The following is a 21,161-nucleotide window of genomic DNA, read 5'->3' as shown; positions in this document are numbered from 1 at the left end:
CAGGCTTCTGAACTGAGCGTTGATAACAACTTGGGTTGTCCTTGTCCTCTTTGGTCCGGATGACATGGCGTCCCAGATTTCCAAAAAGAACTTCGAATCGTGACTCGTCTGACCACAGAACAGTCTTCCATTTTGCCGCACTCCATTGTAAATGACCCCTGGCCCAGTGAAAACGCCTGAACTTGTGGATCCTGCTTAGAAATGGCTTCTTCTTTGCACTGTAGAGTTTCAGCTGGCAGCGGCGGATGGCACGGTGGATTGCGGTCACTGACAATGGTTTCTGGAAGTATTCCTGAGCCCATTCTGGGATTTCCTTTACAGTAGCATTCCTGTTTGTGGTGCAGTGTCGTGTAAGGGCCCGGAGATCACGGGCATCCAGTATGGTTTTACGGCCTTGACCCTTACGCACAGAGATTGCTCCAGGTTCTCGGAATCTTCGGATGATGTTCTGCACAGTTGATGATGAGAGATGCAAAGTCTTTGCAATGTTTCGCTGGGTAACACCTTTCTGATATTGCTCCACTATCTTTCTGCGCAACATTGTGGGAATTGGTGATCCTCTCCCCATCTTGGCTTCTGAGAGACACGGCCGCTCTGAGAAGCTCTTGTTATACCAAATCATGTTGCCAATTGGCCTAATTAGTGGTAATTGGTCTTCCAGCTCTTCGTTATGCTCAAATTTACTTTTTCCAGCCTCTTATTGCTACTGGTGCCAACTTTTTGGGGATTTGTTGACACCGTGAAATTTTGAATCAACGTATTTTTCCTTTAAAATGATACATTTACTCGGATTAAACGTTTGATCGTCATCTACGTTCTATTACAGATAACATATTGACATTTGCCAGTCTCCACATCATCGCATTCAGCTTTTATTCACAATTTGTTTAGTGTCTGTTAACTATTTTTCTCAGGCAGGTTTATGATGGTTATATGATGAGGCTTCAGACCTCCAACCCGTGAATATTTCCCTGTGCAACGAATATCCCATTTGCTTCTGATCAGAGAGATAAGACGCCCTGACTCAACATAGGTTGTCAATATCTGCAATCTTTATTTTCCCAGCACATAGTTTATAGGGCTTGTTGGGGGTGGGAACATAGTGTCCTTCCAGATCCAATTGCACCAATCCTGCCTAGATCTCCGCAGGCCTTGGGAAACATGTGTTTGTCAATATACAGTTGAAACTTTGCTAAACAATGCTGACATCTGCTATATACAATACATGAAAGGGTTATTTTACATTGAACAGGTTTTTCTCTCCATGCTAACAAGTTAAATAGGAAATCACAGGTTCCTGTCAATGTATGTGAGGTGAGATGTTAAATAGCCTTTTGGTCAGGAAGGCTGCTATTGTGTCCAGGACTGGCAGAGGGTGTGAGATATGTTAATGCGAGGTACTGCATTTCCACAAGAGATGAGGCTTGTATAATATATGTCTAATCTGTGATGTATCAAAAGTAAGATTATGAAAAATCCCTTTCAGTGTCCCAACTTTTTTGGAATCCGGTTTGTATATTGTGACACAACAAGGGGTTTTGTCTGGGAAGGCAGGTATTTTCCTCCCAACATGTGAGGCTAGGCTGGGCTGGTTTCCAGACAGGTGAGGTCAAATACCGGACTGGAGTTTCAGTGCCAGGTCCGGGTTTTGGCAGCACCTGGCTGTCCTTAAATAGGCAGCTGGGCTCAGCAGCTGAGTCTCTGTGTTGGGATCTGAGGTTTTATGCCGGACTGAAGGGCTGAGACCCATGTGCAGGGGGAACAGGCCCCTAAAGCCTGCTGTGGACTACTGGAGGCAGAACTGCCAACAAGGTGACTTGTGTAATATGAACTTTCTATTGTGTGTGAATTAACACCAAGACTGCAAAGTGACTGCTGTTTTGTGCAGCTGCCTCCAGTGTGAATAAACACTGAAGTTTGAGTTAAGAACTTGTATTTTGCCTCTGTACTGCGTCCGCTCACCCTATCTACAGAGCGAAACCCCACAATATACACGTGCACGCATATTTACTTTTATTTAGACAACAGTATCGATTTAAGATGCATTTACAGATATGATTTTACGATGATATATTTCAGAAACATCATTTTACCTTCAATTGAAGGACTGTTTGAAGGAATCCCCCCTTCTTTATATATGTATCTATGTTCTCTCTTTATATGTATCCACGTGTACCTTACCCTACTGTTATTGTCTCTTTATATATTACTAGTATAATAATAAGGAGTGTTTTTCAACTCCGAAACGCGTTATCACCTATATTAATATAAAATAGAATCGTCTCCAATCACTCGAGGTCGTGGTTTTTGCGCCAAGAAGTATCAAAAACGGTGAACCCCTATCACTCCACACGCCTTTTACTGTCTCTCATGACTCCTCTGGAGGATTGGAACCTCCACAAGTGAGGAGCGAACAATCCTGGCCGCACCGACCGTCATTCAAATACACATCTACACTAGTCTTGGGCCTAAGCTTGCACAACACCAAAAGGTGATCGCTACTTTTTCTCTAATCAACCAACCAAGAACTACTACCCTATGAGCGCCTTTCTCTTTTTTGCCACAGAAGCTGGAAGATTGTGACCCTCAGGGGTATTTATCCTGTTATCGGACTGTAGCCGCGTTCCTATTTTACCCTCTGTGTGGTGGAGTGTTTTATGGACCTTTCCGTTTGCATGTAATAAAGGTCCTTGGACTGTTCACTTATTCCTTTCTCTGTTGAGTGTATTATACCGGAGTAGGACCCCGTGACACAGACGTTGTCCTGGAAGTCACTTGTTTATAGGACAGGGGAGATATGGAGACCTCACAGTAGGAGACAAGTAGCAACACTGTGTTTGATCTCCTCATGCACCAGGGACCCGGCCACATCCAATATGATCCATAACGAGTTTTGGGATTTTTAGCTACCATAACCAAAGGGAGGGGGGGGTGGGATCCTCCCAGCTGGTGAGAGGAGCGCAACCGACCAAGGGTTAAGTGCCCGTGCTGGGCAGTACCCTTGGTCTTTCTCTGAAGGGAGGTCGCGTCGTGTATCATGTTTGGAGAGACCTTGAAAACCCGTTGACCTCACTGCCTCCCATTTGACTACAGCAGGCATCCTCAAACTGCGGCCCTTCAGCTGTTTTAAAACTACAACTCCCACAATGCCCTGCTGTAGGCTGATACCTGTAGGCTGTTCGGGCATGCTGGAAGTTGTAGTTTTGCAACAGCTGGAGGGCCGCAGTTTGAGGATGCCTGGACTACAGCATCAAGGACTATACATATATCCGACAACTGACTTTTACATTATCTGTTAACTTTGCCTGTACCATCACCTGTAGTTGCATCTCTGACCATTGTACATAATCTGTGTGTATATACTGTTGCTCTCTACTCTGCCCTTAAGGCGATGAAATATATAATTCAATCTTGCGCTGTTCTTTTATCTCGATCCATGAATCCCACACGTCTGTGTCTCAGTATAACGTTATATGCTACCTGGGCTGGTTTCTGGTCCGATATAATTTCGTTAATGGACCAGGCTTATATCTAACGAGGAACTGGTGGCAGTCTACCGGGCTGGCAGGGCTCTGGTTCGCTGAGATCTGGGTCCCGAAACTATGGACTATTCCCCCTCCTGCACAAAGGTGGGGACTTGGACACATTCTTATTGGCGTTTGAAACAGCTTGCTATTAATACCATTTACCGGAGAACCAGTGGGTCCGATTCCTAACCCCTCATCTCAAGGGAAAGCTTTGTGTATCTACCCAGCGAGACCATATTGAGCTATGAGGACATCAGGCAGGCCACCTGTCAGCTGGAGATGGGGTAAGACTCACGCTGTGCCTACTGCCCCTGCCCCTAAGCCCATGAAGGCACCTTCCCCTGCTTCCCTTTCCACAATGGTGGGGGAACCCCGACTTTGCCACCATTGCAAGCAGCTAGGACACTTCAAGGCAATGTGTCCCCAGCGCCAGAAAGGTCCGTCCCAGTTCCCGCCCCGAAAAACTACCCTCTGTTTTGTGTGTGGGTGAGGGTAGTGGGAAGTCCCTTGACAATTTTCAGTCCATCACCATAGGCCAGCCCGTGGCTATGCGACTTTGGGACACTGGCACTGAGATGACTCTGGTACGCCCTGAACTGGTGACCCCATAGGATTTGGTGCCCGGGGATTGGAGGAGTCGAACAGGCGCTGCCTTTCAGCCAGGTGTATTTGGACTGGGGTGTCGGACGAGGAGTGAGGGAGATGGGGGCATCCTCAAATATACCTACCAGTGTTTTGCTGGGGACAGACTTGGTGCGGCTATTGTCTAAGTACGTGGCCCTCGAAACCCCAAGGTCTGATTCCCCAGACTTCGATACAATGTCCACCCATGTTGTTAATGTTGACAATGTAAATAACATGCCTGCTGATGGTGATGTGAGGATGGGTGATGTAATGTGTGTCTCTCCCCCCTGTGGGAAGAGGGTCAATCAATCCAGCTGTACCGCTGCCTTAGGGTGTGGCCAGCAAGCATGCTGGAACCTTTTGTCATCTGAGGTGCTAACTTAAGGGACAAACAGAGGGCAGACATCTGCGGAGGAGGAGAATGCAACTGAGGTCAGGTCTTTCCCAGGAGAAGTAGGGCTCCCAGGTTAGGCCACAGTACAGGGTTCCTCCAGACCAACAGTTAGTTGTACCCTATCCATTGAGGGTGGAGTTGTTGCGGGTTGCACACATGATATTCCGATGGTCGCGGATACATAGGGGTTACTAAGACAAAGGCCAGACTAGCCCAGCATTTCTACTGCCCAAAGATGTGGGCCGATGTGGCTGCCTACTGCCGTTCATGCGACACCTGCCAGAGGGTGGGGAAGGCGGGGCCGCACCCCAAAGTCCCACTGGTAATTCTGCCCATAATTGAAGAGCCTTTCAGGAGGGTTGCTGTGAATTAGATTGGACATCTGTCCATTCCCAACAGCTCTGGGAAATGCTTCATCCTGATGGTAGTAGACTATGCCACCTAGTACCCGGAAGTGGCAGCATTGTCGTCCATTTGGGCCGACAAGTTGGCCACCGCCTTGCTGGAGATTGTCTCTCAAGTGTGTTTTCCCCAGGAAATGCTCACCGACTGGGGGACCCAGTTCATGTTGCAGTTGATAGGAGTTCCTGTGTAGGCATATACAGGTAACATCTGGTGACCAGCCTGTACCACCTATAGGATAATAGCCTGTGCGAACGGTTTAATGGTACCCTGAAGCAGATGCTTAAGATATAGGTCGACTCCCACTGGCGAGACTGGAGCGGTACCTCCCACACCTGCTATTTGCCTACCAGGAGGTCCCATATTCTTCCACAGGGTTCTCCCCCTTTCAAGCTCCTGTACAGGAGACGTGTGTGGAGGCCCCTGGTTCTGGTGAAAGAGGCCTGGGAGGGAGATATAGCCACCCCTGGAGTGTTGGTTATCGAGTATGTCATGCGCTTCCGGGACAAAAGGCAGGCTTTGTCGCATCTGGTGCACGATAGTGTGGCACAAGCCCAGGCCGACCAGAAGCGATGATATGATCAGGATGCTTATGAAAGGACCTACCAGGTAGGTCAAAAAGTGTGGGTACTGGTCCCCGTATTTGGGCCCATATCTCAGAACAAACTTCAGACGGCCTGGGAAGGCCCGTACCTCATACACCAGCGGTTCAACATCGTGACGTACCTGGTCACCCTGGACCATGCCCGGGGGAAGCGGAAGGTCGTCCTTGTAAACATGATGAAGGCGCATCGTGAGTGGGAGGCATCTGTCCTCCCAGTATGCAACCTTCCAGAAGATATGGATATGCCATCGAGAATGTGGAGGTTGTCCAGCAGCTCTTGAAGGACCAATGGTCCAAGTTGTGGAAAACCCTCCACCCCTTCCGTGAATTGTTCAGCAACAAGCCCGAAGTTACAGAGTTGGTTGTCCATCATGTAGGCACCGGAGATCACACCCCGATCCAGCGTTCAACATATCGGGTCCCCCTGGAGGTGCAGCAGCACATGTGCCAGGAGATTGACAAGATGCTAAAGCTGGGGGTCATCCAGGCTTTTAATAGCACTTGGGCCTCGCCTATAGTTCTCGTCCCAAAGGACTGGACCACCTTGTTCTGCGAGAACTACAGGGGACTCAACGCTGTCATGGTCACCGATGTGAACCCAATGCCATGGATCAATGACCTGCTGAATAAGTTGGCCGGGCCAAGTACCTGACCATCATGTATATGAGCTAGCGATATTGACAGATTCCCCTGACCCGTGAGGCGCGGGAACGCTCTGGCTTTATCACCCCCTTTGGACTATACAAGTCCACAGTGATGTCGTTTGTCATAAAGAATGCCCTGACCACTTTTCAGCAGGTGGTCAACACGCTGCTTAAGGGACTTAAAGGGTAAGTGGCCGGGTACTTGGACGATATTGTCATCTTCAGTCCCACATGGGAGGATCACCAAGAGCATTTGACACAGGTGCTCGGGCGGATCCACCAGGCAGGCTTCACCATTAGTAGAGAAAGGACCACTACCTGGGGCATCGGGTAGGCCAAGGGGCTTTGAAACTGGAGCCTAGCAAACTGGATGCCATTGCATCCTGGCCCACCTCCAGGACCAAGAGACAGGTGATGTCCTTCTTGGGCACTGCTTGGTACTATAGAAGGTTTGTTCCCCACTAAAGTAACCTCACCAAGAAGAGGCTACCCTCCACAGTCGATTGGACAAATGACTGTGAGACGGCCTTCCAAGCACTGAAGACCACTCTTACCAGCTTCCCTGTACTACAGGCAGCCGACTTAACGCTGCAGTTTATAGTACAGACCAACGCCAGTGATTTTGGCCTTGGTGCGATGCTCAGTCAAGTTGACTCTACGGGCCAGGAATATCCTGTTCTGTACCTAAACCGGATGCTCCTGCCAAGGGAGGTAGCCTACTCAACGAAGGAGAAAGAGTGTCTGGGCCCTGCAGCATCTGCATCCCTACCTGTACAGGCACCACTTCACCGTGGAGACGGACCACAAGCCGCTCAGCTGGTCACACACCGTATCCTGAACGAATGGGAGGTTACTACACTGGAGCCTTGCACTCCATCAGTATGGCTTTGCTATTCACCACCAGAAGGTCCATGACCACGGGAACACTGATGGCTTATCCCGGCAAGAAGACGTTGTGGAAAGTGCTGCCTCTAGCGCCCTCTAAAAGGGGAGATGTGAGGAATATGGGGAGATATAATTCCATCTGGCCTAGGAAGTAGACTACATAGGTGTCCCAGCCTCAAAGCCTCACAGGGAATATATTTAACACCTCCAGCAGTTGGACTGGAAGCAAACTCATCTGACAGGGTGACCCCTCTGCGGGGGACCTGAGCTGTTTAACTGCATCAAAGAAATTCCTCTAGACATCATGGAACCAGGAGTCATGAAATGACCGTACGTCTTAGCCATACACCCTTTACATCTTCATGATCTCAGGTCCGAGCCGGATGTTCCCCTGTACCTCGCTCATTTATAGGACATAGGGAAGGGGAGATATGGAGACCTCACAGTAAGAGCCAAGTAGCAACGCCGTGTTTTGTCTCCTCATGCACCAGGGACCCGGCTGCATCCAGTGACACCAGAACCACCTCCATATGACCTTCTGATGAAGAGTTATGATCCATATTGAGTTTTTGGATTCTTAGCTACCATAACCAAAGCGAGGGAGAGTGGGATCCTCCATGGGGGTGAGAGGGACGTTACCGACCAAGGGTTAAGTGCCTGTGCGGGGCAGTAGCCTTCATCTTTCTCTGAAAGGAGGTCATGCCGTGTATTATGTTTGAAGAGAATTGGAAACCCCACTCCCATGTGACTACAGCATCGAGGACTATACATATATCCGATAACTGACTTTCATATCACTGTACCATCACCTGTAGTTGCATCTCTGACCACTGTACATAATCTGTGTGTATATGGTGTTGCTGTCTAGTCTGCCCTTAAGGCAATTAAATATATCATTTCTTTTATCTTGATCCACGAATCCCACGCGTCTGTGTCTTGGTATAATGTTACATGCTGCCTGGGCTGGTTTCTGGTCTGATATAGCTAATCACCTGCAGTGCATGTTCCTTGCAATATGTCGGGTGCACTACAAATAACAGCAGGACGCATATAAGGAGACCAGAAATGTATCCACAGCCGCCTTACATGTCTCCACGGTCCATAAAGTAGACACTACATCGTTTGTAGCCCAAAGTGTAGAACGGATCAGTCCCTCCATTAGAGTGGGAGACCACCATAAAAAACGACTGAGCCGGGAATCCTTCTGGATTTGTATCCAAACTGCTCTAAATAAAAAATATCACCCAATTCTGCAATACAATTAATTCTCATGTTACTCAGGATTTTAATATATGGATTTTATACATTTCTAAATGTCTCCCTGTCTTCACATGTGCTGTCATTGCTGGGGGTGGGGGGATATCAGGATGTCATTTTTACCAAAACATTGTCATCAGTAAGGGTCACATTTTCAGACTGAAATGCGTAGATGGTAACGCTCTTTGTCTGTACTGTGTCACTGGATATTTTATCGCTTTAAAGAGTAAAGGCTGTCACTTTTTTTTATCAGAAGCTGGACGTCTCTCCTTGTTTTGGATTGTATAGACAAAGTATCATGATGTCATAGTGGATACGCTCTATAGACAAAGTATCATGATGTCATAGTGGATACGCTGTATAGACGATGTATCCTGATGTCATAGTGGATACGCTCTATAGACGATGTATCATGATGTCATAGTGGATACGCTCTATAGACGATGTATCATGATGTCATAGTGGATACGCTCTATAGACGATGTCTCATAATGTCATAGTGGATACGCTCTATAGACGATGTATCCTGATGTCATAGTGGATACGCTGTATAGACCATACATCATGATGTCATAGTGGATACGCTCTATAGACGATGTATCCTGATGTCATAGTGGATACGCTGTATAGACCATACATCATGATGTCATAGTGGATACGCTCTATAGACGATGTATCCTGATGTCATAGTGGATACGCTCTATAGACAATGTATCATGATGTCATAGTGGATACGCTCTATAGACGATGTATCATGATGTCATAGTGGATACGCTCTATAGACGATGTATCATGATGTCATAGTGGATACGCTCTATAGACGATGTATCCTGATGTCATAGTGGATACACTCTATAGGCGATTTATCATGATGTCATAGAGGATACGCTGTATAGACGATGTATCCTGATGTCATAGAGGATACGCTCTATAGACGATGTATCATGATGTCATAGTGGATACGCTCTATAGACGATGTATCATGATGTCATAGTGGATACGCTGTATAGACGATGTATCATGATGTCATAGAGGATACGCTCTATAGACGATGTATCATGATGTCATAGAGGATACGCTCTATAGACGATGTATCATGATGTCATAGTGGATACGCTTTATAGACGATGTATCATGATGTCATAGTGGATACGCTGTATAGACGATGTATCATAATGTCATAGTGGATACGCTCTATAGACGATGTCTCATAATGTCATAGTGGATACGCTCTATAGACGATGTCTCATAATGTCATAGTGGATACGCTCTATAGACGATGTATCATGATGTCATAGTGGATACGCTGTATAGACGATGTATCATGATGTCATAGTGGATACGCTCTATAGACGATGTATCATGATGTCATAGTGGATACGCTCTATAGACGATGTATCCTGATGTCATAGTGGATACGCTGTATAGACGATGTATCATGATGTCATAGTGGATACGCTCTATAGACGATGTATCATGATGTCATAGTGGATACGCTTTATAGACGATGTATCCTGATATCATAGTGGATACGCTCTATAGACGATGTATCATGATGTCATAGTGGATACACTCTATAGACGATGTATCATGATGTCATAGTGGATACGCTCTATAGAATATATATTATTATGTCATAGTGGATACGCTCCATAGACGATATATCATGATGTCATAGTGGATACGCTGTATAGACGATGTATCCTGATGTCATAGTGGATACGCTGTATAGACCATACATCATGATGTCATAGTGGATACGCTCTATAGACGATGTATCATGATGTCATAGTGGATACACTCCATAGATGATGTATCATGATGTCATAGTGGATACGCTGTATAGACGATGTATCATGATGTCATAGTGGATACGCTCTATAGACAAAGTATCATGATGTCATAGTGGATACGCTCTATAGACGATGTATCATGATGTCATAGTGGATACGCTTTATAGACGATGTAGCATGATGTCATAGTGGATACGCTCTATAGACGATGTATCCTGATGTCATAGTGGATACGCTCTATAGACGATGTATCATGATGTCATAGTGGATACGCTGTATAGACGATGTATCATGATGTCATAGTGGATACGCTCTATAGACGATGTATCATGATGTCATAGTGGATACGCTCTATAGAATATATATTATTATGTCATAGTGGATACGCTCCATAGACGATATATCATGATGTCATAGTGGATACGCTGTATAGACGATGTATCCTGATGTCATAGTGGATACGCTGTATAGACCATACATCATGATGTCATAGTGGATACGCTCTATAGACGATGTATCATGATGTCATAGTGGATACGCTCCATAGATGATGTATCATGATGTCATAGTGGATACGCTCTATAGACGATGTATCATGATGTCATAGTGGATACGCTTTATAGACGATGTAGCATGATGTCATAGTGGATACGCTCTATAGACGATGTATCCTGATGTCATAGTGGATACGCTCTATAGACGATGTATCATGATGTCATAGTGGATACGCTGTATAGACGATGTATCATGATGTCATAGTGGATACGCTCTATAGACGATGTATCATGATGTCATAGTGGATATTCTCTATAGACGATGTATCCTGATGTCATAGTGGATACGCTCTATAGACGATGTATCATGATGTCATAGTGGATACGCTGTATAGACGATGTATCATGATGTCATAGTGGATACGCTCTATAGACGATGTATCATGATGTCATAGTGGATACGCTCTATAGAATATATATTATTATGTCATAGTGGATACGCTCCATAGACGATATATCATGATGTCATAGTGGATACGCTGTATAGACGATGTATCCTGATGTCATAGTGGATACGCTGTATAGACCATACATCATGATGTCATAGTGGATACGCTCTATAGACGATGTATCATGATGTCATAGTGGATACGCTCCATAGATGATGTATCATGATGTCATAGTGGATACGCTCTATAGACGATGTATCATGATGTCATAGTGGATACGCTTTATAGACGATGTAGCATGATGTCATAGTGGATACGCTCTATAGACGATGTATCCTGATGTCATAGTGGATACGCTCTATTGACGATGTATCATGATGTCATAGTGGATACGCTGTATAGACGATGTATCATGATGTCATAGTGGATACGCTCTATAGACGATGTATCATGATGTCATAGTGGATACGCTCTATAGACCAGTGTTTCCCAACCAGTGTGCCTCCAGCTGTTGCAAAACTACAACTCCCAGCATGCCCGGACATGCCTTTGACTGTGTGGGCATGCTGGGAGTTGTAGTTTTGCAACAGCTGGAGGCACACTGGTTGGGAAACACTGGTATAGACGATGTATCCTGATGTCATAGTGGATACGCTGTATAGACCATACATCATGATGTCATAGTGGATACGCTGTATAGACGATGTATCATGATGTCATAGTGGATACGCTCCATAGACGATATATCATGATGTCATAGTGGATACGCTGTATAGACGATGTATCCTGATGTCATAGTGGATACGCTGTATAGACCATACATCATGATGTCATAGTGGATACGCTCTATAGACGATGTATCATGATGTCATAGTGGATACGCTCCATAGATGATGTATCATGATGTCATAGTGGATACGCTCTATAGACGATGTATCATGATGTCATAGTGGATATGCTGTATAGACAAAGTATCATGATGTCATAGTGGATACTCTCTATAGACGATGTATCATGATGTCATAGTGGATACGCTCTATAGACGATGTATCATGATGTCATAGTGGATACGCTCTATAGACGATGTATCATGATGTCATAGTGGATACGCTGTATAGACGATGTATCATGATGTCATAGTGGATACGCTCTATAGACGATGTATCATGATGTCATAGTGGATACGCTCTATAGAATATATATTATTATGTCATAGTGGATACGCTCCATAGACGATATATCATGATGTCATAGTGGATACGCTGTATAGACGATGTATCCTGATGTCATAGTGGATACGCTGTGTAGACCATACATCATGATGTCATAGTGGATACGCTCTATAGACGATGTATCATGATGTCATAGTGGATACGCTCCATAGATGATTTATCATGATGTCATAGTGGATACGCTCTATAGACGATGTATCATGATGTCATAGTGGATGCGCTGTATAGACAAAGTATCATGATGTCATAGTGGATACGCTCTATAGACGATGTATCATGATGTCATAGTGGATACGCTCTATAGACGATGTATCATGATGTCATAGTGGATACGCTCCATAGACGATGTATCATGATGTCATAGTGGATACGCTCCATAGACGATATATCATGATGTCATAGTGGATACGCTCCATAGATGATGGATCATGATGTCATAGTGGATATTCTCTATAGAAGATATATTATGATGTCATAGTGGATATTCTCTATAGAAGATATATTATGATGTCATAGTGGATACACTCTACAGACTATGTATCATGATGTTATAGTGGATATGCTGTATAGACCATACATCATGTTGTCATAGTGGATGCACTGTATAGATGATGTTTCATTATTATTATTATTATTTATTATTATAGCGCCATTCCTTCCATAGCGCTTGTAGCGGAGAGCTGATATTCCACAGCCAATCTCCACCTAAGATCCCAGTGAGGCTCAGGAACAAGTATCATAAATCCTAGGGTAGTAATTCCAGCAGGCAAAACAATCCAACAATATCCCAACAGCAATCCCAATGACTGGACGACACACAGCATCAGGAGCAGAACTAACTTTATTTGGACATAGCACACACTTTAAACCCCCCCCCACAGCCTTATTTACATACAATGGGGCACGTAGATGACCATGGTACAAGGAAGGGTGGGGACAGACAACAGCAAGGGCTGATGGGAGATGGAGGAGGGACAGAACAGCTAGATTACTGGTCTCCCAGTGTCCCTGAGACAACACCCTGCTGGGAAAACAATGGGACAGGGAAAAAAGGGGGAGGGGAGGAGGCACAGAAAAGCAATGCATTAAACATACAGTTTACAATACATAGCCATACAATCAACCGAATGTCGTCCTACATGATCCAAACAGGCCAGGCTAAATACAATCCGCTACACTGCTCCCCCTTGCCCACAAGCCGGCATACACAGTCTGATCCAGCACGGATCGGCTTGGGGATGTCCGGGGTGCTCACGGATCATTTCTCCAAATCAGTTTGTCTCGACAACCCGTCAGCGTTTCCATTTTGTTTGCCCGGGCGGTACTGAATATTAAAGTCAAAAGGCTGCAGCGCCAAACTCCAGCGCAGCAGCCTGGCATTGTCCCCAGCCACCCGGTTCAGCCATACTAACGGGTTGTGATCCGTGAGCAGGGAAAAAGCCTGTCCATATAAATACGGCTGTAACTTCTTTAGGGCCCACACCACAGCCAGGCATTCCTTCTCGATGGCGGCGTAGCTTACTTCTCTGGGTAACAGTTTGCGACTGATGTAAGCCACGGGGTGTTCTCCGCCATCGGCCCCAACTTGGCTCAGCACTGCCCCCAATCCAAACATAGAAACGTCTGTGTGAACAAGAAAACGTTTAGTTGGATTGGGAGCTGCCAAGACAGGGGCATTAATAAGTGCATTTTTCAGATGTTTGAAGGCCTGCTCACACTCCGGGGTCCAGGTTACTTGGCGGGGAAGGTTCTTACGGGTCAGGCCAGTAAGGGGTTTGGCCAGGGCGCTATAATTGGAGACAAACTTTCTGTAATATCCTGCTGTCCCTAGAAATGCCAACACCTGAGTCTTAGTCCTAGGGGTAGGCCATTGGGCTACAGCCTCTACTTTGGCTGGTTCTGGCTTCTGTTTCCCACAACCCACTCGATGGCCCAGGTACTGTACCTCGGCCATTCCTATACTGCATTTGGCCGGTTTCAACGTCAAACCGGCCTCCCTAATCCTGTCTAGAACCGCTCCTATATGGGTTAAGTACTCCTGCCAGGTATTGCAAAAAATTGCAATATCGTCGAGGTAGGCACAGGTGTAGTCCTGGAACCCATCTAGAAGTCGGTCCACCATCCGCTGGAACGTAGCCGGAGCGTTTTTCATCCCAAATGGCATAACCTTAAAGTGGTATAGGCCGAATGGGGTGACAAAGGCTGACTTAGGGATGGCGTCCGGAGCCAGGGGTATCTGCCAGTACCCCTTACACAGATCAATAGTAGTGAGGTATTGGCCTCTGGCAATCCGGTCTAGCAGTTCATCTATCCTGGGCATCGGATAAGCGTCTGATACAGTCTTTTCATTCAACCTCCGGTAGTCTACACAGAAGCGGGTCGTACCGTCCCGCTTTGGTACGAGGACTACCGGAGATGCCCACGGGCTGTCTGAGGGCTCAATCACCTCCAGCTGGAGCATCTAATCGATCTCCTTACGCATATTCTCTCGCACCGCTTCAGGGATGCGGTACGGGGTCTGGCGCATGGGTAGTTGCCCTGGGGTTTCTACTCTGTGAGTGGCCAGAGGAGTGGCCAGAGGAGTGTACCCAGGCACATTGGAGAAGGTCTCCTGCTTCTCTCTTAGCAGCTGTTGTACCTCGGTACATTCCTGTGGGCTCAGCCGGTCCCCCAGTACAACTTCTCCTAAATCGCCAGACAGCTGACCGTCCCCCAGTAGATCCGGCAGGGGAAGACTGTCAAATTCTTCAGAGCTGCGTGCACAAATAGCAGTCACCTCTTCTGAGCGTTCCTGGTAGGGCTTCATCATGTTCACATGGAGCATTCGTCACCCTCCGCTCCCTGCGCAGGGGCCAATTATATAAGTGGTGTCACATCTCTGTTCCACTACTTTATAAGGGCCTTGCCAGGCGGCCTGTAACTTATTATGTCGGACAGGTTTCAAAATTAAAACTTTCTGCCCAACCTGGAAGCTAGGGTCCCTGGCGTCTGAGCCGCCTGGAGGTCTCCTTTACCGTCTTGGTTAGAGTGATCTCGGAGCGCCAACACATATGGTACAATGGGGGTTCCGTCTGCGCTCCTGTCTCCCTCCCAATGCTCCCTAATTAAGTCCAGCGGTCCCCTTACTCTCCTCCCGAACAACAATTCGAATGGGGAGAATCAAGGAGGAGGTGAGGCAGGAATCGTTCCCAGTCTCGGTGGGTCTCAGCAATGGTTCGGAGCATTTGTTTTAAGGTGCCATTGAACCGCTCGCAGAGCCCGTTGGTCTGAGGATGGTAGGGGGCACTGATTATAGGTCTGATTTTGCAAAATTTCCAGAGGTGCTGGGTGACCTCTGCAGTGAATTGAGTACCCTGATCCGAGATGATCTCCCTGGGTAATCCCATCCGGGAGAAAATCTGCATCAGGGCCTCTGCCACGGTTTCTGCGTGGATGTTTGTCAAGGCTACGGCCTCTGGGTAGCGGGTGGCGTAATCCACCACCGTCAAAATATACCTCTTGCCAGAGGGGGTAGGTTTCCGGAGGGGACCTACTATATCTACGGCTATTCTATGGAACGGTTCCTCAATTATAGGTAGCGGATGTAACTTTGCTTTCCGCCGGTCCCCCCTCTTCCCTACCCTCTGGCACGTATCACAGATGCTGCAATATTTGCGTACTCCCTGGCTAATTCCTGGCCAAAAGAAACTTTGGGTCAGCCGATATCTAGTACGACTGACCCCCTAATGTCCGGATAACGGAATATCGTGCGCTATCCGGAGCAGTTTTGGTACCTCTGTGGTACAACTAGCTGTCTCATAACGATCGGGTCTGACCCAGCTACCTGCTTGTCTGACTCCCTGTATAATAGCTGCCTATCCCATACAAATCTTTCCCCCTCCGCCCCCGGTTGGTCAGAGGTGACTTTGTCTCTATATACCTGTAGAGTAGGGTCAGTGATCACCTCTGCCGCAAATTCGTCAGGAGGGGCCCAAGGGACACAGTCTAGGGAAGGGGAAGGTTTTCTTACCTGGACCTCCGGCAGTGTGTTGTAGTCCTGGGTGCGGGCCTGTTGCCTGGTGACCACTGGATGTGCTTCCTCAGTGGTTGTGGTTTGTGGCTCAAATGCAGATGTGAGCTTTCCCAGGTCATTTCCCAGTATCACCTCTGCGGGTAATTGGGGCATCAACCCCACCTCCACAGTCCCTGACCCCGCACCCCAATGCAAATGAACCCTTGCTGTATTCAGCCGATATACGGCTCCCCCAGCAACCCTGACAGCCACAGTCTTATTGGTTTTAGCTTTGTCCGCAACCAAGTGGCTTTGGACCAAGGTTATGGTTGCTCCCGAATCTCTGAGTCCCTGCAACGGTTTCCCCTCCAGGTATACTGTTTGCCTGTGGTGCTGCCGATTATCCGCCTGTGCTTGTAGTGGGTTGGCTTCGTGGAGTACTTCCCACTGTTCTATAGTGGTGACTGGAACTGCAGAGCCATAAGCGGTGGGTGTCTCCTCCTGATAGTGGTGCTGCTCTCGGTGGTGGTGGTCCTGGTCGGATCCAGGTGTATCGGTCTCTAAGCTGTGGGCATTCCCGCTTGTAGTGTCCCCACCTCTGGCACTGGTAGCATTGCACAGAGGAGGGTGGGCGAAACCTCGGTTGAGCCGCTGTAGGAGCTGGTGGGGGTAGCGGTCTCAGTGGTGTGTTGGTGCTAGCTGAAAATTGGTTTCCCCCTAGAGGTCGCACAGCTGGTTTAACACCCACAAGCTTGTGCTGCCTGCGGGCATCCAAATAGTCATCGGCCTTTTTAGCTGCTTCTGTGATAGAAGTGGGGTTACGGTCTCTCACCCATTCCTGCAGGTCTGCGGGTATCCCATCATAGAACTGTTCTAGTAACAGCATTTGTAATAGGTCCTCCATGGACCGTGCCTGGTTCGCCTGTACCCATCCGAGGGCTGCCCTTTGTAAACGGCAAGCCCATTCTGCATCTGGTATCGTACGGTAGGCTTCAGCTGCCCTCCCAGTTAACCGTCCTGCTAAGATGGGTACCCAATCTTCCATATGTATTTTATGTAACGTGCATAGTCTTTCAAAGTCTTGGAGGAATGCATCTATATCTTCCTCCGCTTCTACATACATTTTAAATGCCTGGTATGGAATTTTTGGCTTACCCTCTTGCACCATAGACACTGCTGGGCTTGGTGTTTGTGGTCTCCTTTGCCGCGTTATAAATGCTTGAACCTCTGTCATTGTCTTGGAGATAATTTCCACTGGTGGGTTCTCCCCATAAAATGACAATCTGAATAAGAGGTGCCTTTGGAACTCTGCTTGCTCTGTTCCGTCTGTCTCGTCCCTCTGTGCAGTGACCGAATCATCCTCTGTTCGGATTTCTGCCATTATTTCAGAGATAAGTGTTGCCTTTCTTTTGTTGCTGGCTGAAATACCTCTTGATTCCAGAAGATCTTTAAGTGTGGATCGTTTTAAAGTGGAGTAATCAATCTCCATTAATCCTTGTTCCTCTGTGAGTCTGGATCCCAGTGCTGCCACCAATGTAGCGGAGAGCTGATATTCCACAGCCAATCTCCACCTAAGATCCCAGTGAGGCTCAGGAACAAGTATCATAAATCCTAGGGTAGTAATTCCAGCAGGCAAAACAATCCAATAATATCCCAACAGCAATCCCAATGACTGGATGACACACAGCCTCAGGAGCAGAACTCACTTTATTTGGACATGGCACACACTTTAAACCCCCCAACAGCCTTATTTACATACAATGGGGCACATAGATGACCATGGTACAAGGAAGGGTGGGGACAGACAATAGCAAGGGCTGATAAGAGATGGAGGAGGGACAGAACAGCTAGATTACTGGTCTCCCAGTGTCCCTGAGACAACACCCTGCTGGGAAAACAATGGGACAGGAAAAAAAGGGGGAGGGGAGGAGGCACAGAAAAGCAATGCATCCAACACAGTAAACATTACAGTTTACAATACATAGCCATACAATCAACCGAATGTCGTCCTACATGATCCAAACAGGCCAGGCTAAATACAATCCGCTACAGCGCTGTACATATGATACGTGGTCACATACACAATACAGACAATTGCACTAAGCATGAACAAGACGAGTTACAGACTGGTACAGAAGGAGACAGGGCCCTGCCCGCGAGGCTGACAATCTACATGGTGTTGGAGAAGGACACAGTAGGTGCGGGTGAAGCTGATCATGGCGGTATAGAGGCAGCAGGGTCACTGGTTGTAGGCTTGCTATAAATTATGTGGGTCTCAGGAGAAGTCCTGTGAAGGGAGGGGATGGGAGGTAGGTGCTTCTAACACAGTGTGTCAGTTGATGAGGAATTGTGTCATGAATAGAATTCTAGAAGAAGCAGGTGATCAGTGAGCAGTTAGAGGCAGGAGGGTCCAGTCCGGTTGCATCTGTGACCATTGCTTCTCTTCTCTATAGATGTTCGGGATCCGATGTCCTCGTCCCCGCTCCTCCATATCTGCCTCGGAGTTGGATTCGGGGTCGCCCTGGTGGTCGCTCTCCTGACGGTCACAGGTTACAGAATCTCCAGACAAGGTGATTATTGCTGGGGAAGTGACATGATATAGCGGCATCATATAATGTACGGGGCGTGGGAGGGGTGACACGGCAAGATCTAACACATGTCTCTCTGCAGCCCTCAGGTCTACAGCGGAAGTGTAAGTTATATGTGTACATGTATGTTATGGATATATGTATGTTCTAAGTATGTGCATTGCAATTATAATGTATTATGTATGCACAGTGTATGTATTATGTATGTATAATGTATGTATTATGTATGTACAGTGTATGTACAATGTATGTATTATGTATGTACAGTGCATGTACAATGTATGTATTATGTATGTACAGTGCATGTACAATGTATGTATTATGTATGTATCATGCACTGTACAGTCGTGGCCAAAAGTTTTGAGAATTACATAAATATTGGAAATTGGAAAAGTTGCTGCTTAAGTTTTTATAACAGCAATTTGCACATCCTCCAGAATGTTATGAAGAGCGATCAGATGAATTGCATAGTCCTTCTTTGCCATAAAAATTAACTTAATCCCCAAAAAACCTTTCCACTGCATTTCATTGCAGTCATTAAAGGACCTGCTGAGATCATTTCAGTAATCGTCTTGGTAACTCAGGTGAGAATGTTGACGAGCACAAGGCTGGAGATCATTATGTCAGGCTGATTGGGTTAAAATGGCAGACTTGACCTGTTAAAAGGAGGGTGATGCTTGAAATCATTGTTCTTCCATTGTTAACCATGGTGACCTGCAAAGAAACGCGTGCAGCCATCATTGCGTTGCATAAGAATGGCTTCACAGGCAAGAATATTGTGGCTACTAAGATTGCACCTCAATCAACAATTTATAGGATCATCAAGAACTTCAAGGAAAGAGGTTCAATTCTTGTTAAGAAGGCTTCAGGGTGTCCAAGAAAGTCCAGCAAGCGCCAGGATCGTCTCCTAAAGAGGATTCAGCTGCGGGATCGGAGTGCCACCAGTGCAGCGCTTGCTCAGGAATGGCAGCAGGCAGGTGTGAGCACATCTGCACGCACAGTGAGGTGAAGACTTTTGGAAGATGACCTGGTGTCAAGAAGGGCAGCAAAGAAGCCACTTCTCTCCAAAAAAACATCAGGGACAGATTGATCTTCTGCAGAAAGTATAGTGAATGGACGGCTGAGGACTGGGGCAAAGTCATATTCTCCGATGAAGCCTCTTTCCGATTGTTTGGGGCATCAGGAAAAAGGCTTGTCCGGAGAAGAAAAGGTGAGCGCTGCCATCAGTCCTGTGTCATGCCAACAGTAAAGCCTCCTGAGACCATTCATGTGTGGGGTTGCTTCTCATCCAAGGGAGTGGGCTCACTCACAATTCTGCCCAAAAACACAGCCATGAATAAAGAATGGCCCCAAAACACCCTCCAACAGCGACTTCTTCCAACAATCCAACAACAGTTTGGTGAAGAACAATGCATTTTCCAGCACGATGGAGCACCGTGCCATAAGGCAAAAGTGACAACTAAGTGGCTCGGGGACCAAACGTTGACATTTTGGGTCCATGGCCTGGAAACGCCCCAGATCTTAATCCCATTGAGAACTTGTGGTCAATCCTCAAGAGGCGGGTGGACAAACAAAAACCCACTAATTCTGAGAAACTCCAAGAAGTGATTATGAAAGAATGGGTTGCTATCAGTCAGGAATTGGCCCAGAAGGTGATGGAGAGCATGCGCAGTCGGATTGCAGAGGTCCTGAAAAAGAAGGGCCAACACTGCAAATACTGACTCTGCATAAATGTCATGTAATTGTCGATAAAAGCCTCTGAAACGTATGAAGTGCGAGTAATTATATTTCACTGCATCACAGAAACAACTGAAACAAAGATCTAAAAGCAGTTTAGCAGCAAACTTTGTGAAAACTAATATTTGTGTCATTCTCAAAACTTTTGGCCAGGACTGTAGATATTGGAGTCCCTTTATTCTAAACACCTCCTACGTCAGCAGTCAGGGCCGGATTAAGAGCATCATGGGCCTGGTGCTGAGGATTTTGCTGGGCCTTTTTATGGAACTGCACTCAGTGTCTTAAGTACATATATATTTTATCGATACCATTAAAGTATTTTGTTCCTGCAACTACCCCTCCATTTGGCGTCTGTCTTGGCAACATGGAGGGGGACCACGGGAGGGGGACCCTGAGGGTGGGTCACCCTCAGGGCACTATAGTGTCAGGAAAACCGCTTTGTTTTCCTGACACTATAGTGATCATTTAACATGACTATGAAGATTACTGTTTTCTAGCTGCTGTGGACTGTGGACAACAGCAGCTAGAAACAGTACTTTT

The 21,161-nt window shown here is 46.7% G+C and overlaps 1 protein-coding gene across 9 annotated transcripts in view; it reads left to right on the top strand.

Moving 5' to 3' along the window:
- LOC122922900 (natural cytotoxicity triggering receptor 3-like) overlaps positions 1-21,161 on the top strand; it is a 136,906-nt gene that overhangs the window by 30,135 nt on the left and 85,610 nt on the right. For 5 of the 9 annotated variants that reach the window (XM_044273666.1, XM_044273665.1, XM_044273663.1 and 2 more), the window contains exons 4-5: positions 18,750-18,866; positions 18,967-18,988. In XM_044273666.1, the coding sequence (XP_044129601.1) occupies positions 18,750-18,866; positions 18,967-18,988 (139 nt within the window). The remainder of the gene's footprint in view (positions 1-18,749; positions 18,867-18,966; positions 18,989-21,161) is intronic. The other 4 variants (XM_044273670.1, XM_044273671.1, XM_044273668.1 and 1 more) reach the window with 1 other exon arrangement.

Source organism: Bufo gargarizans, unplaced genomic scaffold (genome assembly GCF_014858855.1).
Source record: "Bufo gargarizans isolate SCDJY-AF-19 unplaced genomic scaffold, ASM1485885v1 original_scaffold_1028_pilon, whole genome shotgun sequence".
NCBI lineage: Eukaryota > Metazoa > Chordata > Amphibia > Anura > Bufonidae > Bufo > Bufo gargarizans.
The sequence above is the reverse complement of the archived record's forward strand: the minus strand, read 5'-3'. Positions and strand labels throughout refer to the sequence as shown.